Raw genomic sequence first — 18,224 nt, forward strand, 5'->3', positions numbered from 1 at the left:
TTTTCGATTTTCCAATTTTTCGATGTCTGAATTTTTCTAGATTTCAACATTTGTTTTATTTGAATTGTTGCAATTTTTCGATTTTACGATTTTTTAACTGTTTGAATATTTCAATTTTTCGAATTTTCTGTTTCTAGACTTCTCCTCGGTTTCTCAATGTTTAAAATTTTTAGATTTCCCAATTTTCCAATTTTTCGAATTTCGCATTTTTCGATTTCACGATCTTTTGATGTTTCAGTTTTTCAATCTTGTACTGATGTTTCAATTCTCCTAAACATCGAAATGTTTCGATTTTTCGGTTTCTGAATTGTTTCCGTTTTTAGATTTTTCAATTTTTACTTCCCGAGCGTAAGCAAAGGAAGTATTGTAATCGAGTCCGTCGGCCGACTCTCTACTTTTACGTTTTCTCGATCTTTCATGACCCCTAGAAGACGAAGAAATAGGTCTCCCATTTCCGTCTGTCTGTCCGTCTGTCCGTCTGTCCGTCTGTCCGTCTGTCCGTCTGTCCGTCTGTCCGTCTGTCCGTCTGTCCGTCCGTCTGTCCGTCTGTCCGTCTGTCCGTCTGTCCGTCTGTTGTCACGGATTTTTATTAGACAGATAATCTCCGAAAGTACTCGACCGATTGTTGTGAAATTTTGTACTTATATTAAGAATATCATGTAGATGGTAAAACGCTAACCAAAATTTGTCGAATCATCCCCACCACTAAAGCGATGACGTCACTTCAAAATTGTACATAGTAAATGGGTTTTCAATTGTATAAAATAACATAGTCCTACACATGTAGTTTACAACTCTGAATCGACTTTTCACCCGAAACGTCCAGATTTTTGGAAAAAAAATCAAAATTATAAAACAACATTTTGAAATTTAATTTTTAATCTGCTAACCAGAATGCTTTGAAATCTTGCAGATGTTTTAAGGCTATAAAGAGCATCATAAATCTTTAGTCAAAAAATATTTGCTTATCCCCTCCAAAAACTTGATGACGTCAGCTCAAAAGTTTGTGGAATAAATCATATCTAAAATGTACAAAATATGATGAGTCTGTACTTGTGAACTATCACTCCATTCATATTTTTTGGATTTGCATATACAGGGTGACTCAAAAAAATTAATGAATGCGTAAATATATTTTATTGATTTAATCAGGAACTACAAAACCGAATGCTCTGAAATCTTGCAGATGTTTTAAGGTCATAAAGAGCATAATAAATGTTTAGTCAAAATATATTTGCTTATCCCCTCCAAAAACTTGATGACGTCAGCTCGAAAGTTTGCCGAATAAATCATTTCTAAAATGTACAAAATATGATGAGCCTGTACTTGTCATTTATCACTCCATTCATATTTTTTGGATTTGCATATACAGAGTGACTCAAAAAAATTAATGAATGCGTAAATTTATTTTATTGATTTAATCAGGAACTACAAAACCGAATGCTTTGAAATCTTGCAGATGTTTTAAGGTTATAAAGAGCATAATAAATTTTTAGTCAAAATATATTTGGTTATCTTCTACAAAAAACTGATGACGTCAGCTCAAAAGTTTTCCGAATAAATCGTATCTAAAATGTACAAAATATGATGAGTCTGTACTTGTGATTTATCATTCCATTCATATTTTTGGATTTGCATATGCAGGGTGACTCAAAAAAATTAATGAAGGCGTGAATTTATTTTATCGATTTAATCAGGAATTACAAAACCGAATGCTTTGAAATCTTGGGAATATTTTAAAGTTATTATAAGCATGGTAAACTTTTGTTCAAAATGTATTTGTTCATCCCTCCTAAAAAAATTGATGACGTCACCCTTAAATTTTGCTGAATAAATCCTATCTAAAATGCAAAAAATACGATGAGTTTGTACTTGTGATTTATCATTCCATTCATATTTTTTAGATTTTCTTAAGAGGTGGTTCAAAAAAATTAATGAAGTCAATTTATTTTATTGATTAAATTAAAGGCAACACTTATTATTAGTATTACACCCCAACCAACCCAATTTGGTAGACACAAAATTTGTTAAAGGAAAAACTCGGTTGAAACATAAGGGTAGCACGCTTATTTACATCGACTTTAACATTACAGACCTGCATTTGTTTTATGCGTTCACTTGATTCCGCGAATGTGAAATAGACATGTTTATAATCAACCAATTGTGAATTTCACCGTCAAGAATTAAAATAAAACCCAATGTTTTATATAATAAGCGGAAGTCGAAGCAATAAAACTGACGGTCGTTTTGTTTACAGTTTCTGTGTTTGGCTCTCACGTATGCTGTTACGCCTGTCATCTTAAATTAACAATGTTTATACATACACGATTTTCAGTTGCCTCTGATACGTAGGTATACGTGAGTAAATTGTTTCGTTATTTTATTGATTATTACAAATCAATATTCAAACGACCCAATTCATTTTCCCGAAAATTTGAGAATATAATAATTTTATTCTTAGTATTACACTACATCTATCCCAACTGATATACGTGTCCTTGCAAAAATGTTGATGACGTCATCGCAATTTTTTTTTAAATTCCCACTACAAAAATGTAATGAGAAAAAAAACACAATAGGCATGCAGTCGTCAAGTTTCCGACAGCGAGGGAAGTACTGTCTAAACTCTTTAGACCAATTTTTTGAATTTCACGTTTTTCGATTTTTCAAAATGTTTGGATTTTACAATTTTTAAACTTTTGAATATTGCAAGTATTCGATTTTTTGAATTTTTTGTTTCTTGGCTTCTCGGTTTCTCAATGTGTAAAATTTTTCGATTTGTGCACTTTTCAACACTTTAATTTTGAGAAATTTTCCATTTTGGATTTTTTTCCATTTTTCGATGACGGACATTTCTCCATTTCTTGATCTTTTGATGTATCAATTTCTCGATTTCTTGGTTTTTTGAATTCTCAAAATCTCGATTTTCGTATTTTTGATTGTTTTTCGATTTTTCAGTTTTCCGATTTCTCGGATTTTCGTTTTTTCTATATTCGAATTTTCAGTTTGTTTCCTTTTGGATTTCTCCATTTCTCTCAATTTTTCAGATTGTCCATTCTTCTGTTCTTAAACCTTCCAATTATTTTATTTTTCGATTTTTTGATTTTTCAAGTTTCCCAATTTTTATTTAATATGTGGCCGCCTGGAAGTAGGCAACCAGTTATACATACATAATGCAGCCACCGGATTGGCAGTTACACCGCGCAAGCCTAAAGAGGAAACGCCACGGTGGAAACGTAAAACAGACTCTCTTCTTCTCCGACTACTTCCCGAGTGCAGACGTCCTCTTCTTCTCCGACCACTCACCGCGTGCAGACGTCCTCCTCTCTTCAAGATCTCCACGTGGACATACACATACAACCTTGGGCCGTGTTATCATTTTTGTAGTTGGTATTGTAAATAAACCTGTACTAAAACCGTTTCCGTTAGTAATTCGACGACAACAATTACAAATATTTTCGGATTTTTTTTTACGCATTGGTTTTTACTAAAAATTTAACTTCTCAGAGACACTGACGAGTATATTTTAATAATATCTAAATGTGCTCGCTGCGCACTCACTCTTAATACACGTTTTTAAAATATAAATAATGCGGTCTGATAAAAAAGTAAGTTGTTTAAAAAACTAATGTATCAGTTAAAAACATTTTGAAGTAAAATTTGTTGATTCTTGATACCAACTCAAACTGATTGTTGATCACTCTGTAGAATAAAACGTTGTGGAAAGTTTAAGAACAAATTATCTTGACTTTTGTTATTACTGCAACCAGTAATACACCAATTATGCATCATCATTTCCGAAACATCCTACAACAGCGGAAAATACCACCCAAATGCCAGATTTAAAAATATAATACATAATCTAACGCCTCTTTCGCTTTAATAAAGTAAACCAAGTAAATTCTGCGAAACTTGGAGCCCTAGCGCCCCCCAATTTCAAACTTCCCGCCGCCGCTCTCCCGCGTAGAGGGCGCCACTCGTAAATGTCAAAGTCAACCGTCCCGATTCGTAGAAAGCCGTGAGTTTTGACCGCTGACGTTCTGTGTGTTTTCACACTCAAAACCTCTCATTAGTGTGTTCCTTTAGTTCGTGCGTCGTCCAAATCAAAAATGGGTGTCTTAAAAACCTGTCTCTTATTCACCCTCGTCTGTCTCGTCGCCGCCGGTAAGTAAAAAAACAACAATCATGTCGGCCTCAAACAAAAAACAAAAGACATCCATCCTCGTACGTCGAACAGGAAAGTCAATAATCCATTTATCACAAATCCTCGCGCGAATCTGATTGGCTGTCGGTGGGTTTTTATCGTTTCCGGGAATTTTTGACCAAATTGGGTCATGACGTTCTAGAACCCGCGGGAGCACACCGGTGCCCCATCTCAGCGGGCCTTGGACTTCGATTAAGACGTATGTTGTGGTTGGCAGCCCTGGGGACGAAAATCGGGAAACGCACACTAGATGTAACCGAGATGGAGGTCGCTTTGTTCTTGAGGAATGTTTTTTGTGTGAATGTTGAGTCATTTCTTGGATAAAGTTATCGAAGCTGGGTTCGATTGGGTCATGTTGGTATGCACTTTCTCCGATCGTGCATGGGTGACCGGGAAGTCCCCTTTTGCTGGGTGTCGCCGGGCTGCTGTGACACTTATCTTATCAGCTTCGTCACTTTTATTTTCATTTCGGTGTTGGTTTAAACGATTCTGTGGGTTGATAAATCGATAGGAACGGCGTTGTGCAACTTTCGACGCCCAGTAAAGCGTGAATGACAGGATAGAAGACGTAACAGGAAGAGTTTTTGAGGTTCCGGTTTCGCGCGAAAAAATGTGTTGCTAATTGGTGGTTTGAAAATTATAATTGCGATAAAAGTTGCTATTGGAGATCAAGTGAGCGTTGACTTTGCCGCCTTGTCGAAACGGTGAATGTAAATGTCAAATTGACGTCACTCGTGCGGGGTTGCGGATGGACAATAAGTTCATTGAAGGTGAGCGGCAAATTTCAACAATGCGAGTTTTCAAGGGTAATGTGATGTGGAACTCATTTGGAGACAGTGTTTAAGTATAGTGATGAGGGAAGATTGCTCATTTCCTTTGGGTTGTTGAAAATGGGTCTGTGAAGGTTTTAAAAAATAAAATTTAAATTTGTTGAAAGTTTTATTGGTGTTTTTTATGCACAACCTCCTGATTAAAATCCCCAGACATGTGTCAAACATGGACGTATGTTTTTGTTTACTTTTATAATTCATAATATATAAGTGATACAGGTTAGTGTAAAAATAAAAATAGAGTGTAGATTTGTAGTAAAACCTGTATTTTAGTATGTGTTTACAAAATAAATTATACGAGTTTTTCATTCATAACCAAAATAGATTAAAATAATTATTATTGATACTAGTTTTGTGACCCAAAAATCTCTGGAATATACAGGACATTGCTTCCGACGATTATTACGTCATGGCTTACAGATTGTGGAGTTGATTTGCTCGCTGTAAAAAAATGGTTGAAGGTTAATTGGACAGAACTTCCCTCGCTCTTGAAGTAAAATCCAATATATCCCACTTCTTTGAAAAATTATAAAATTTGATTTTACGATTTTTGTTTTTTTAACCATATAAAATAAGCACTATTGGCGTAAATAACAACTACCAAGAATCGAAAATCGAAGAAATAGAAACATTTTCCGAAAAGTCAAAAAACTGTAAACTGAAAAATCAAGAACTCGAGAAATCAAAAAATCGAAAAGTAAAATAATGAAAAGTTCGAAAAACTGAAGAATGGAAAAAGTAGAAATCGAAAATTCAAAATATCAAAACTCGAAAAATCAAAGAATTGAAAAAATTCAAATATAGGAAAATCGAAAATTCGAAAATCGAGATTTCGAAAAATCCAAGAATCGAAATACCTATAGAAAAAACGAAATGTCGAAAATCCAAAATAGAAAAATTGAAAAGCCGGAAAGTCGAAAAATGTAAAATTAAAATATCGAAAAATTTAAAAATCCAAAACTGGTGAAAATTCCCAACATTGAAGGTTGAGACATCGAAAACTTGAAAAATCGGGAAATAGGAAAATTTTAAACATTGTGAAACCGAGAAATCGAGGAATGGAAAATTGAAAAGAAGGAAAAATCGAAAAGCTGAAAAATCAAAAGAAGAGAAATCGGAAAATCTAAAATTTAAAAAGTTAAATTGAAAAATCTCAGTGCAGAAAAATTGGGAAACCGAAAAATTGGATAATGGAAACAGCAAAAATTGGAAAATCGAGAAATCTAAAAATCGAAAAGGGAACAAATCAAAAGTTCGATGAGTTTTTCTTCGAAAGAAGAAAATTCGAAAATCGAAATTTCAAAAATCCAAAACTCGAAATATGGAAAAAATCGAAAAACTGGAAAATCAGAAAATCTAAAATTTTAAATCAGAAATTAAAAAATCCCAATGCAGAAAAATTGGGAAATCGAAAAATCGAAAAGGAAACAAATCCAAAATTTAATGGATCAAATATTCGAAAAAAGAAAATCCGAGAAATCGGAAACCAAAAGTCGAAAGACTGAAAAAACGAAAAACTGAAAAATAGGAATAGGAAAAACAAAAATTTTAAAAATCAAAAATTGAATAATCGCACAACTGAAATGCAGAATAATTGGGAAATCGAAAAATTGAAAAATCCAAAAAATGGTGAAAAGTTTCCAAGCTTGAAGTGTTGAAAAGTTGAGAAAACGAAAACTTGAAAAAATCGGGAAATGGGAAAATTTTAAACATTGTGAAACCGAGAAATCGAGGAATGGAAAATTGAAAAGAAGGAAAAATCGAAAAGTTGAAAAATCAAAAGAAGAGAAATCGGAAAATCTAAAATTTAAAAAGTTAAATTGAAAAATCACAGTGCAGAAAAATTGGGAAACCGAAAAATTGGATAATGGAAACATCAAAAATTGGAAAATCGAGAAATCAAACAATCGAAAAGGAAACAAATCAAAAGTTCGATGAGTCAAATATTCCAAAGAAGAAAATCCGAGAAGTCGGAAAACCAAACTCGAAATATAGAAAAAACGAAAAATCGAAAAACTCGAAAATCAGAAAATCTAAAATTTTAAAAATCAAAAATTGAAAAATCTAAAATTGAATAATCCCAAAACTGAAATGCTGAAAAATTTCCAAGCTTGAAGTGTTGAAAAGTTGAGAAATCGAAAACTTGAAAAACCGGTAAATTGGAAAATTTTAAACATTGTGAAACCGAGAACTGGAAAATTCGAATAATGGAAAATTTAAAAGAACGAACAATCAAACTGAAAAATCAAAAAAGCGAAATCGGAAAGTCTAAAATTTAAAAAATCAGAAATTAAAAAATCCCAATGCGGAAAAATTGGGAAACCGAAAAATCGAAAAGGAAACAAATCCAAAGTTTAATGAATCAAATATTCGAAAAAAGAAAATCCGAGAAATCGGAAACCAAAAGTCGAAAGACTGAAAAAACGAAAAACTGAAAAATAGGAATAGGAAAAACAAAAATTTTAAAAATCAAAAATTGAATAATCCCACAACTGAAATGCAGAATAATTGGGAAATCGAAAAATTGAAAAATCCAAAAAATGGTGAAAAGTTTCCAAGCTTGAAGTGTTGAAAAGTTGAGAAAACGAAAACTTGAAAAAATCGGGAAATGGGAAAATTTTAAGCATTGTGAAACCGAGAAATCGATAAATTGAAAAATCTAGAAATTGAATAATCCCAAATCTGAAATGCAGAAAAACTGGGAAATTGAAAAATTGAGAAATCCAAAAATGTTGAAAAATTTCCAAGATTGAAATGTTGAAAAGTTGAGAAATTTAAAACTTGAAAAATCGGGAAGTAGGAAACTTTTAAACATTGTGAAACCGAGACATGGAAAATTCGAATAGTAGAAAATTTAAAAGAACGAAAAATCGAAAAACTAAAAACTCAAACAAAAGGAAACATCAAAAACTGGAAAATCGAAGAACCAAAACATCGATCAATTGAAAAATGGAAATATCGAGAAATCGAAACATCAAAAGATCGAGAAATCGAAAAGGAAACAAATCGAAAGTTCACTGAATCAAATATTTGAAAAAAGAAAATCCGGGAAAAATATAGAAAAAACGAAAAATCGAAAAACTGAAAAATCAGAAAAATAAAAATGGGAAAATCTAAAATTTTAAAAATCAAAAATTGAAAAATCCCAAAACTGAAATACAGAGAAATTGGGAAACCGAAAAATTGAAGAATCAAAACATCAAACAATTGGAAAATCGAGAAATCGAAATAACAATCAATTGGAAAATTGACACATCGAGAAATCGAAAATTCGAAAATCCTGATCTCGAAATATAGAAAAAACAAAATATCGAAAGTCGAAAAATCAAAAAAGGAAAAAATTGAAAAATCGAAAATTCGAAATTCCAAAAATTGAAAATTTAAAACGTCGAAAAGTTGAAAAATCAAAAAATCGAGAAATCGAAACATCAAATGATTGGGAAATTGAAAACAATTGAAGGAAATTAGTCGGGAAGCCGAGAAATTGACAAACCGAAAAATCTAAAATTAAAATCTCGAAAAATTTAAAAATCCAGAAATGGAAAAATTTCCAAAATTGAAGTGTCGAAAAATTTAGAAATCGAAAACTTAAAAAATTGGGAAATAGGAGATTTTTAAACATTTTGAAACCGAGAAGTCGAAACATTGAAAAATCGAAAAACCGGAAAATAAAGAGAACTCGAGAAATCGAAAAAATTAGGAAATCGAATCATCAAAAAATTGGAATAAAACAAAACTTGGATGAATCAAATATTTGAAAAGAGAAAGTTCGGGAAATTGAAAAACCGAAAATTCCGAAATCAAGATTTCAAAAATCCAATCGAAATATAGAAAAAAACGAAATATCGAAGGTCAAAAAGTCGAAAAATCAAAAATTCGAAAAATGGAAAAATCGAAATTTTGAAAATATAAAATTTGAAACAACGTTGAGTCGAAAAGTAAAAAAACTGAGAAATCAAAACATCGAACAATTGGAAAGTTGAAACATCGGGAAATCGAAAAGTTGAAAAGTTAAAAATCGAAATCTCGACAGAGAAATCGAAAAATTTAAAAATCGAAAAACTGAAAAATTTTTGGAATTGAAACAACGAGAAATCGAAACATCAAAAGATCGAAAAATCGAAAAGAAAAACCGAAAGTTTGATGAATCCAATATTCCAAAAAATGAAAGTCCGGGAAGTCGGAAAACCGAAAATCGAAAAATCGAAACTTTCGAAATCGAGATTTCAAAGATCCAGTCGAAATATGAAACATTGGAAAGTGAAAAATCAACAAAACCAGAAATCGAAACATCGCAAAATTGGAAAATTGAAACATCGAGCAATAAAAAACTCGAGAAGTCGAAAAAATAAAAATCGAAATCTCGATAAACCGAGAAATCGAAAAATTTAAAAACCGAATAATTGAAGAATCGAAAATCCGAAAATTCGAGAAGTCAAGAAATCTAAAATATAGAAACGCCAAAATTTGAAAAATCAAAAAATTGAGAAATCGAAACATCGAACAACTGGAAAATGGAAACATCGAGAAATCGAAAGCTCGATGAATCAAATAAGTATTCGAAAAACGAAAATCCGGGAAATCTGAAAACCGCAAATCCAAAAATCGAAAATTTCGAAATCGAGATTTCAAAAATCCATTCGAAATATAGAAAGAAAAAACGAAATATCGAAACTCGAAAAGTCCAAAAATCAAAAAATGAAAAAATCAAAAAGCCGAAAAAATAAAAAATCGAAAAATCTAAAATTGAAGAAATTAAAAAATTAAGGTATCAAAAAATTGAATCGAAAAAGTTAAAAATTCCAAAACTGAAATATCGAGAAATTCTGAAGTCGAGAAACCGAAACATGGGAAAATAAAATAAAATATCATATCGAAAATTAAAAAACTCGAAAAATCTAAAGTTTAGAAACGCAAAAAATTGAAGTATTGAAAAATCGAAAAATCTTAAAATCGTAAGACTAAATTATCGGCAAAGAGAGAAATCGAGAAATAAAAAAATCGCCAAGTCGAGAATTTCAAAAACCAAGAAATTGATGAATCGAAAAATTGAAAAATCCCAAAAAGGGAATATCGAAAAATTAAAAATTGAGAAATTGAGCAATTGAAAATCTAGAAATGTATTCCAAACTTGAAAAATCGAGAAATTGAATCATCGAAAAGCCGAAAAATAGAAAATTCAAAGAACTCAGAAAACGGAAAATTGTACAATTTGATTTTTTTTTTTCCAAAAGTCGGATGTCTAGGATAAAAAGTCAACACAGATTCATCTTACATTTAAATAACGTAACATTTATTCGACAAAACTGAATTTAACATGATATGCTGACTAACGATTTATGATCCTTGCGATAACGTGAAAATAAAACATTTTGCAAGATTTCGGATAAAAATCAAATGTGAAGGATTATTTTATTGTATAAAACTGAAATAATATTTACTAATTTTGGAAATGACGTTATTCTATTGTTGATGGGGATGTTTATCCAAATTTTGGTTAGCGGAGGGATACGAGAGATCTATTTTTCTCACGAAACGTCGAGAAAACATGAAAGTAGCCAGTCGTAACAGTAAGATTCTATCGAGTAAATTTCTATTGCACACTTTCAGTCATAATAGATTTTAATCTGATAAGAAGGTATTGTTTACTATCTAATCTGTTACTGAATTCAAAACACCACACAAAAACAAAAACGAATTAATGACAACGCTGTTATCAAGTTATTAATAAGGTTTCCCTTAATAAATTTAAATCTAATAATGTAATCGTGAACTAATCCCCGACTTCGCTTCGTTATTTACGTAATTTTTCCTTGTATTCGCTCGGCATCTGCTTCGTTTCTAGATAATTGCGAATTGCATTACGTTTATAACGATAGGCGGAAGATTACACAGTATTATTTACGGTCATTATACAATATAATATGGTGTTTGAATCCAACGTCACAGTGACCTGTGTTTAAAATATCTGTATTTACTTTTCGTGAGTAAACACATTCGTGTTTAATTAAATAATTGCTAGAATAATACATATTGAGGAATTTAACCCTCAGTTAATGACTGATAAGAGTAAATTTTCCGTGTTTTTTCACGCGTTAATCTTGTATTTGATGATAACATGCAGTGAGGTCGTCGCTGCGTTCAAAATTAAATATTGACATTGCTAATGCTGCCGTATGTTGCAAAAGAGATAAGAGTTCAAGTTTAATAGTGTGTAGACAGGAAGTTTTGGTCGACGTCTTTATGGTATGGTATTTTTTTATCTGTACTGATTAGGAGGAGCTCGGTATCCAGTGTGTCATTTCTTGATAAGAAGTTAACAAGAATGCAGACTGGGAAGAAACGTGGGAAAAGTCCACACGGACAAAATAACAGACATGGTCAAAGTTTAAAAATTGGGGGAAATTGAAAGGTCTCGAATGTTTCAAAGTTCTAAATCAAGAAGTGAAAGCTTTACAGCAAGTCCTTTTTGCTCCGAGACTGTAGAATGTTTTCTCGACGTTTTATGAGACTTGGAGTATGAAAAAATAGGTCCCCGTTTCCGTCCATCTGCCGTCATTCCGGATTTTGATTAGACAGATTCTTTCCCAGACTACTGGACCGATTGTGTCAAATTGTATATATGTATAAGGAACTTTTTAATTTCTCGATTTTTCGATTTTCTGATTTTTAATTTTTTCAATTTTTCGATTGTTAAATTTTTTTATTTTTCGATATTTAATTGGAACCATGGTAAATCGTTAATCAAAATTTGTCCGTTTGTGCCATTTTTCAGGTTTTTGATTTTTTCAATTTTCGGTTTTTCGATTCTTCAATTTTTTTCGAATCATCGATTTATCAATTTTCGAATATTTTAGTTTCGGGATTTTTCAAGTTTTTCGCTTTTTTAAATTCTCGGTTTTCAAATTTTCGATTCCTTAATTTTCGGGTACTTTCGTTTTCTGATTTTTCAATTTTTAGCCTTTCTTAATTTTGAAGTTTTCAATGTTTTTCTTAATCTATTTTTTACTTTGATTTCTCTATTTTTCGAATTTTTAATTTTCGGTTATTGGTCTTTTTGATTTTTTAATTTTTTCAATTTTTTCGATTTTTTAATTTTCTATCGTTTATTTTTCAAAAAATTTTCGATATATTTATTTTTCGGTTTTTTAGATTTTAGAATTTTCGACTCTTCAGTTATGCTATTTTCCAATTTTTCAAATTTTTAAATCTAAGATTTTTCAATGTTTTGGTGTTTTGATTTCTCGAACTTTCGATGATAGATTTTCATATTTTTCAAATTTTCGTCTTTTTAAAATTTTTTATTTTTCAATTTTTTATTCGAAGCATGGTAAATCGTTAATAAAAATTTGTCCATTTATACGATTTTTGAGGTTTTCGATTTCTCAATTTTTCGTTGTTTCAGTTCTAGGATATTTCAGTTTTTCGATTCTTTAATTTTTTCGATTCATCGATTTATCAATTTTTCAATATTTTAGTTTTGGAATTTTCCAATTTCTCAATTTACTGGTATTTCAGTTTTACGATTTTTCAATTTTTGGCCGTTCTAAATTTTCGGTTTTCAATGTTTCGGTTAATGGATTTTTTAACTTTGATTTCTCGATTTTCTGATTGTCCCAATGCTGGATCTTTCAGATTTTTAATTTTTTCAATTTTTCGATTTTTAAATTTTCAAATTTTGATTTTTCAATTTTTCGATATTTTTATTTTTCGGTTTTTTAAATTTTAGAATTTTGAATTCTTTAATTGTGCTATTTTCAAATTTTTAAATCTTAGATTTTTCAATGTTTTGATTTCTCGATCTTTCGGTTATAGATTTTCCCGTTTTTCAATTTTCCGATTTTTTAAAATTTTCATTTTATTGGCGATCAAAATTTGTCCGCTTGTGCGATTTTTCAGATTTTCGATTTCTCAATTTTTCGTTGTTTGAGTTTTAGGATTTTTCAATTTTTTTCGATTCATAGATTTATCAATTTTTCAATATTTTAGTTTAGGGATTTTTCAGTTTTTCGCTGCTGTAATTTTTCGGTTCTCAAATTTTCGATTCCTCAACTCTAAATTTTCGATTTTTCAATATTTCGGTTAATCGATTTTTTAATTTTTTTCAATTTTTCGATTTTTAAATTTTACAATTTTTGATTCTTCAGTTGTGCTGTTTTCCAATTTTTCAAATTTTTAAGTCATAGATTTTCCTGGTTTTTTTTCGATTCATCGATTTATCAATTTTTCAATATTCTAGTTTTGGGATTTTTCAATTTTTGGCCGTCCTAAATTTTCGGTTTTCAATGTTTCGGCTAATCGATTTTTTTATTTTCCCAATTTTGGATTTATCAGGTTTTTGATTTTTAATTTTTTTAATTTTCGGTAATTGATTTTTCAATTTTTCGATATTTTTATTTTTCGGTTTTTTAAATTTAGATCTTTGGATTCTTTCTTCTGTTTTAAAATTTTTAAATCATAGAATGTTTTGATGCTTTTCGATTTTCGATTCCTCAATTTCTTTGGATTCATCGATTTATCAATTTTTCAGTATTTTAGTTTTGGTATTTTTCAATTTTTCGCATCTTTAATTTCTCGGTTTTCAAATTTTCTATTCCTCAGTTTTTTATCTTTCAATTTTTCAATTTTTTGCCTTTCTAAATTTTTGAATTTTTCGAATTTTTTGATTTTCGCATTTGTCAGGTTTTTGATTTTTAATTTTTTTCATTTTCGGTTATTCGACTTTTCGATTTCTCGATTTTTAATTTTTCCAATTTATCGATTTTTAAATTTTATAATTTTCAATACTTCAGTTATGTTATTTTCCAATTTATCAAATTTTTTAAACTTAGATTTTTCAATGTTTCGATGTTTTGCTTTCTCGATCTTTCCGCTATAGATTTTCCTGTTATTCAAATTCTCGAATCTTTTATTTTTCAATTTAAGCATGGTAGATCGTTAATCAAAATTTGTCCGTTTATGCAATTCTTCAGGTTTTTGGTTTTTTACATTTTCGATTTTTCGATTTCTCAATTTTTCGTTGTTTCAGTTCTAGGATTTTTCAATATTTTAGTTTGGGAATTTTTTTCAATTTTTCCCTTCTCTAAATTTTCGGTTTTCAAATTTCCTCAATTTTTTATTTTTCGATTTTTTCATTTTTGGCCTTTCTAAATTTTCGAATATTCGGTGTTTCAGTTATTCGATTTTTTTAACTTTTTGATTTTTCGATTTTTTTCATTCTCCAATTTCTCGATTTTTCAGGTTTTTGATTCTAAAATGTTTTAATTTTCGGTTATTCAACTTTTTGTTTTCTCGATTTTTTATTTTTTAAATTTTTCGATTTTAAAATTTTCATGTTTAGAATTTTCGATTCCTCAGTTGCGCTGTTACAATTTTTTAAGTTTTTAAATCTTAGATATTTGCAATGTTTTGATGTTTTGATTTCTCGATCTTTCGGTTATAGATTTTTCCGTTTTTCAATTTTTCAATTTTTAAAATTTTGTATTTTCCGATTTTCCGATAGTAAACCGTTAATCAAAAGTTGTCCGTTTGTGCGATGTTTCCGGTTTTTAATTGTTTAAATTTTCGATTTATTGATTTCTCGATTTTTCGATTTTTCACTTTTTTTCAATTCATGGATTTATCAATTTTTCAATATCTTCGTTTTGGGATTTTTCAATTTCCCAATTTGCCGGTATTTCAGTTTTACGGTTTTCGAATTTTTAACTTTGATTTCTCGATTTTTCAGATTTTTGGTTTTTAAATTTTTAGAATTTTCGATTCTCCAATTGTTCCTCAAATTTTTAAATCTTAAATTTTGCAATGTTTTGATGTTTTGATTTCTCGATCTTTTGGTTATAGATTTTCCCATTTTTGAATTTTCCGATGTTTAAATTTTTTTGTTTTTCGATTTTTTATTCATTTATTGGAATCATGGTAAATCGTTAAACAAAATTTGTCCGTTCAGTTCTGGGATTATTCAATTTTTCGATTCTCAATTTCTTTCGATTCATCGATTATCAATTTTTCAGTATTTTAGTTTTGGGATTTTTAATTTCTCGGTTTTCAAATTTTCGAGTTCTCAGTTTTTAATTTTTCAATTTTTCGATTCTTTAATTTTTCAACATTTTAGTTTTAGGATTTTTCAATTTCTCAATTTACGGGTATTTCAGTTTTACGATTTTTGAATTTTTCGATTTTTAAATTTTTGGCCGTTCTAAGTTTTCGATTTTCAATGTTTCGGTTAACCGCTTTTAACTTTGATTTATCGATTTTTCGATTTTTTCATTTTCCCAATTCTCGATTTTTCAGATTTTTGGTTTTTAATTTTCTGTTATTCGACTTTTCGATTTCTCGATTTTTAATTTTTTCACTTTTTCGATTTTTAAATTTTCCATTTTTGATTTTCCAATTTTTCCATATTTTCATTTTTTGGTTTTTTAAATTTTAGAATTTTACATTCTTCAGTTGTGGTCCTTCTTCAATTTTTCAGATTTTTAAATCTTAGATTTTTCAATGTTTTGATGTTTTGCTTTCCCTGTTTTTCAATCCGCTTTTTCGGTTTTTTATTTTTCGATTTTTAATTGGAAGCATGGTAAATCGTTAATCAAAATTTGTGCGATTTCTCAATTTTTCGTTGTTTCAGTTCTGGGATTTTTCAATTTACCGGTATTTCAGTTTTACGATTTTTGAAATTTTCGATTTTCATTGTTTCGTTTAATCGATTTTTTTGTTTTCCCATTTCTCGATTTTTCAGGTTTTTGATTTTTTTTTTAATTTTCGGTCATTCGTCTTCTCGATTTCTCTAATTTTTTTATTTTTGTTTTTCAATTTTTCGATTTTTAATTTTTTTATTTTTCGGGTATTGTAAATCGTTAATCCAAATTTGACCGTTTACACGATTTTTCAGGTTTTTAATTTTTTAAATTTTCGTTTTTTCGATTTCTCATTTTTTCGTTATTTAAGTACTAGGATTTTTCAATTTTTCGATTCTTCAATTTTTTCGATTCAGCGATTTACCAATTTTTCAATATTTTATTTTAGGGTTTTTTCAATTTTTCGCTGCATTAACTTGTTGGTTTTAAAATTTTCGATTCCTCGATTTTTTATTTTTCCAATTTCTCAATTTTTGGGTATTCCTGTTTTATGGTTTTTCAATTTTTCAATTCTTGGCTTTTCTAAATTTTCGACTTTTCAATGTTTCAATAAATCGTTTTTTTTTTAATTTTTAATTTCTCGATTTTTCGACTTTGTTTTTTTTACTTTTTCCACTTTTTAAATTTTAGATGTTTCGATTTCTCAATTTTTATTCTTCGATTTTACTATTTTTCATTTTTTAAAATTGTAGATGAATTTTCAGTGTTTTGATATTTTGATTTCTCGATCTTTCGTTTTAGATTTTTGTGGTTTTCAATTTTTCATTTTTTTTTATTTATGTATTTTTTTAAATTAGAAAATGTACAAGAAGATCTAATACGATGCATAAATAAATTTGCGTTTGAAGAACGAAATTTTACTAAAATAATGTCTTGTCAAAAAAATTTTATGGTAGATGAGGCACATTTTGGAAACTTGTTTAACGTATAACAAGCATATTTTGTGCATATTCCAAGTAGTTTTTTTTTATTTCCGGATCATTTGTATTCTTATCGAGTCCATGGGGAGACTTGCCACTAAAATAAAATTCCTGCACTTGTGGTTCATTAATCCGTGTTGAATTTTCACACTGGACTTCCAGATTTTTGAAAAAAAAAAAAAATCAAAATTGTAAAACAAATTTTGCAATTTAACTTTGATACTGCAAAACCGAATGCTCTGAAATTTTGGAAACGTTTTAAGGTTGTGTAATCAGGCTAAATCGTTAATCAAAATTTATTCGTTTATCCTTTCCCAAAAAATTGATGACGTCATCTCAAAATTTTTGCAAATCCTCTCTGAAATATGTAAAATATTATGACTATATTTGTGGTTTTTAGAATTACAATTCGTTCACCAAAAATTCTGAAAGCATATTCAAATTTTGTCGTGTACAGTGAGCTGTTGCTCCATCTTGTTGAAAGTAGCCTTTTTCAAGGTCGTGTCAGTCAAAATATCTTGCTGACATCGATCTGTATATAAATTTTACTCAAACTAACCCAAACACTTAAGTTTTTGAGGATGAAGTGGGGCTTCAATAAAGAAATTTAGAGGTTTTTTTAATCACTCGTTATTTATAAATGATTAAAATTGTAGAACAAAAACACAATTTAACCTAGAAATGATATATGTTTAATTGTTTATTCTTCACAGATAACGGTGACGTGCCTCCTGGCCCACCTTTACCTCTCAATAGCACAGAAAGTCCAACATCCTCATCAACACCCAGCACCTCCACCTCCAGTACCACAGCGAAACCCACAACCACTTCTACTACTCCAACAACAACCACCACCACCACAACCACAACCACCACCCCCAAACCCACCACCACTACCACCAAATCCACGACCACCTCTACCACCCCCAAACCCACCACCTCCACCACTAAACCCACAACCACGTCCACCGCTAAACCCACAACCCCGGCCCCGGTGAACCCAGTCGGTAAATGGGTCGTCAACGACACCACAACTAAGAAGACCTGCCTCATTCTGGAAGCCGAACTCAACATCGACCTCTACTACAAAGTCGGCAACGCCACCAAGAACATAACAGTCCAGGTGCCATCGACCGCGGACGCCAGCGGCCTCTGCGGGAACCTCACCGAAAACATAACCCTCTCGTTGGGTATTCCCAATGCCGTCAATTTCAACTTCAAAAAGAACAACGATACGAAGAAGTACGACGTGGAGACGGTGATCGTGATGTTGAACGTGACCCTGCCGGGAGACAAAGGTAAGGAGGGATGGGTTGAGAGGGAGCTGGGTTTTATTGGTGGGTGTGTTGTGCAGATAGCCGAATTTTCACGTTTTCACATAATAAGAAGGAATTTTCGACGCCGGTGAGCAATTCGTACAAGTGTGCTAAGGAGCAGAAGTTGAATATGACGGCTTCTGGGGCGGAACAGGACTATTATGGGATGCTGCGAGTGAGTCACCTCCAGGTTCAGGCGTTCCGGGATTCGAACAGTACGAAATTTGACGAGGGTGAGTAGGGAAAGGAAAAGGGACGTCATTGGGCAAGGTTTAGTTTTCGTGATAAAAAGATACCAAAAAGTGTCTTCATTTTAAAAA

The 18,224-nt window shown here is 30.6% G+C and overlaps 1 protein-coding gene across 2 annotated transcripts in view; it reads left to right on the plus strand.

Moving 5' to 3' along the window:
- Positions 1 to 3,983: 3,983 nt before the first annotated feature.
- Positions 3,984 to 18,224, plus strand: part of LOC135130783 (lysosome-associated membrane glycoprotein 1-like) — a 38,316-nt gene continuing 24,075 nt past the window's right edge. For both annotated transcript variants that reach the window (XM_064058204.1, XM_064058205.1), the window contains exons 1-3: positions 3,984 to 4,164; positions 17,302 to 17,886; positions 17,943 to 18,137. In XM_064058204.1, the coding sequence (XP_063914274.1) occupies positions 4,110 to 4,164; positions 17,302 to 17,886; positions 17,943 to 18,137 (835 nt within the window). In that variant the 5' untranslated portion in view covers positions 3,984 to 4,109. The remainder of the gene's footprint in view (positions 4,165 to 17,301; positions 17,887 to 17,942; positions 18,138 to 18,224) is intronic.

Source organism: Zophobas morio, unplaced genomic scaffold (genome assembly GCF_036711695.1).
Source record: "Zophobas morio isolate AGI-343-1 ecotype UQ-CSIRO unplaced genomic scaffold, CSIRO_AGI_Zmor_V1 ptg000018l, whole genome shotgun sequence".
In the NCBI taxonomy this organism is placed as follows: domain Eukaryota; kingdom Metazoa; phylum Arthropoda; class Insecta; order Coleoptera; family Tenebrionidae; genus Zophobas; species Zophobas morio.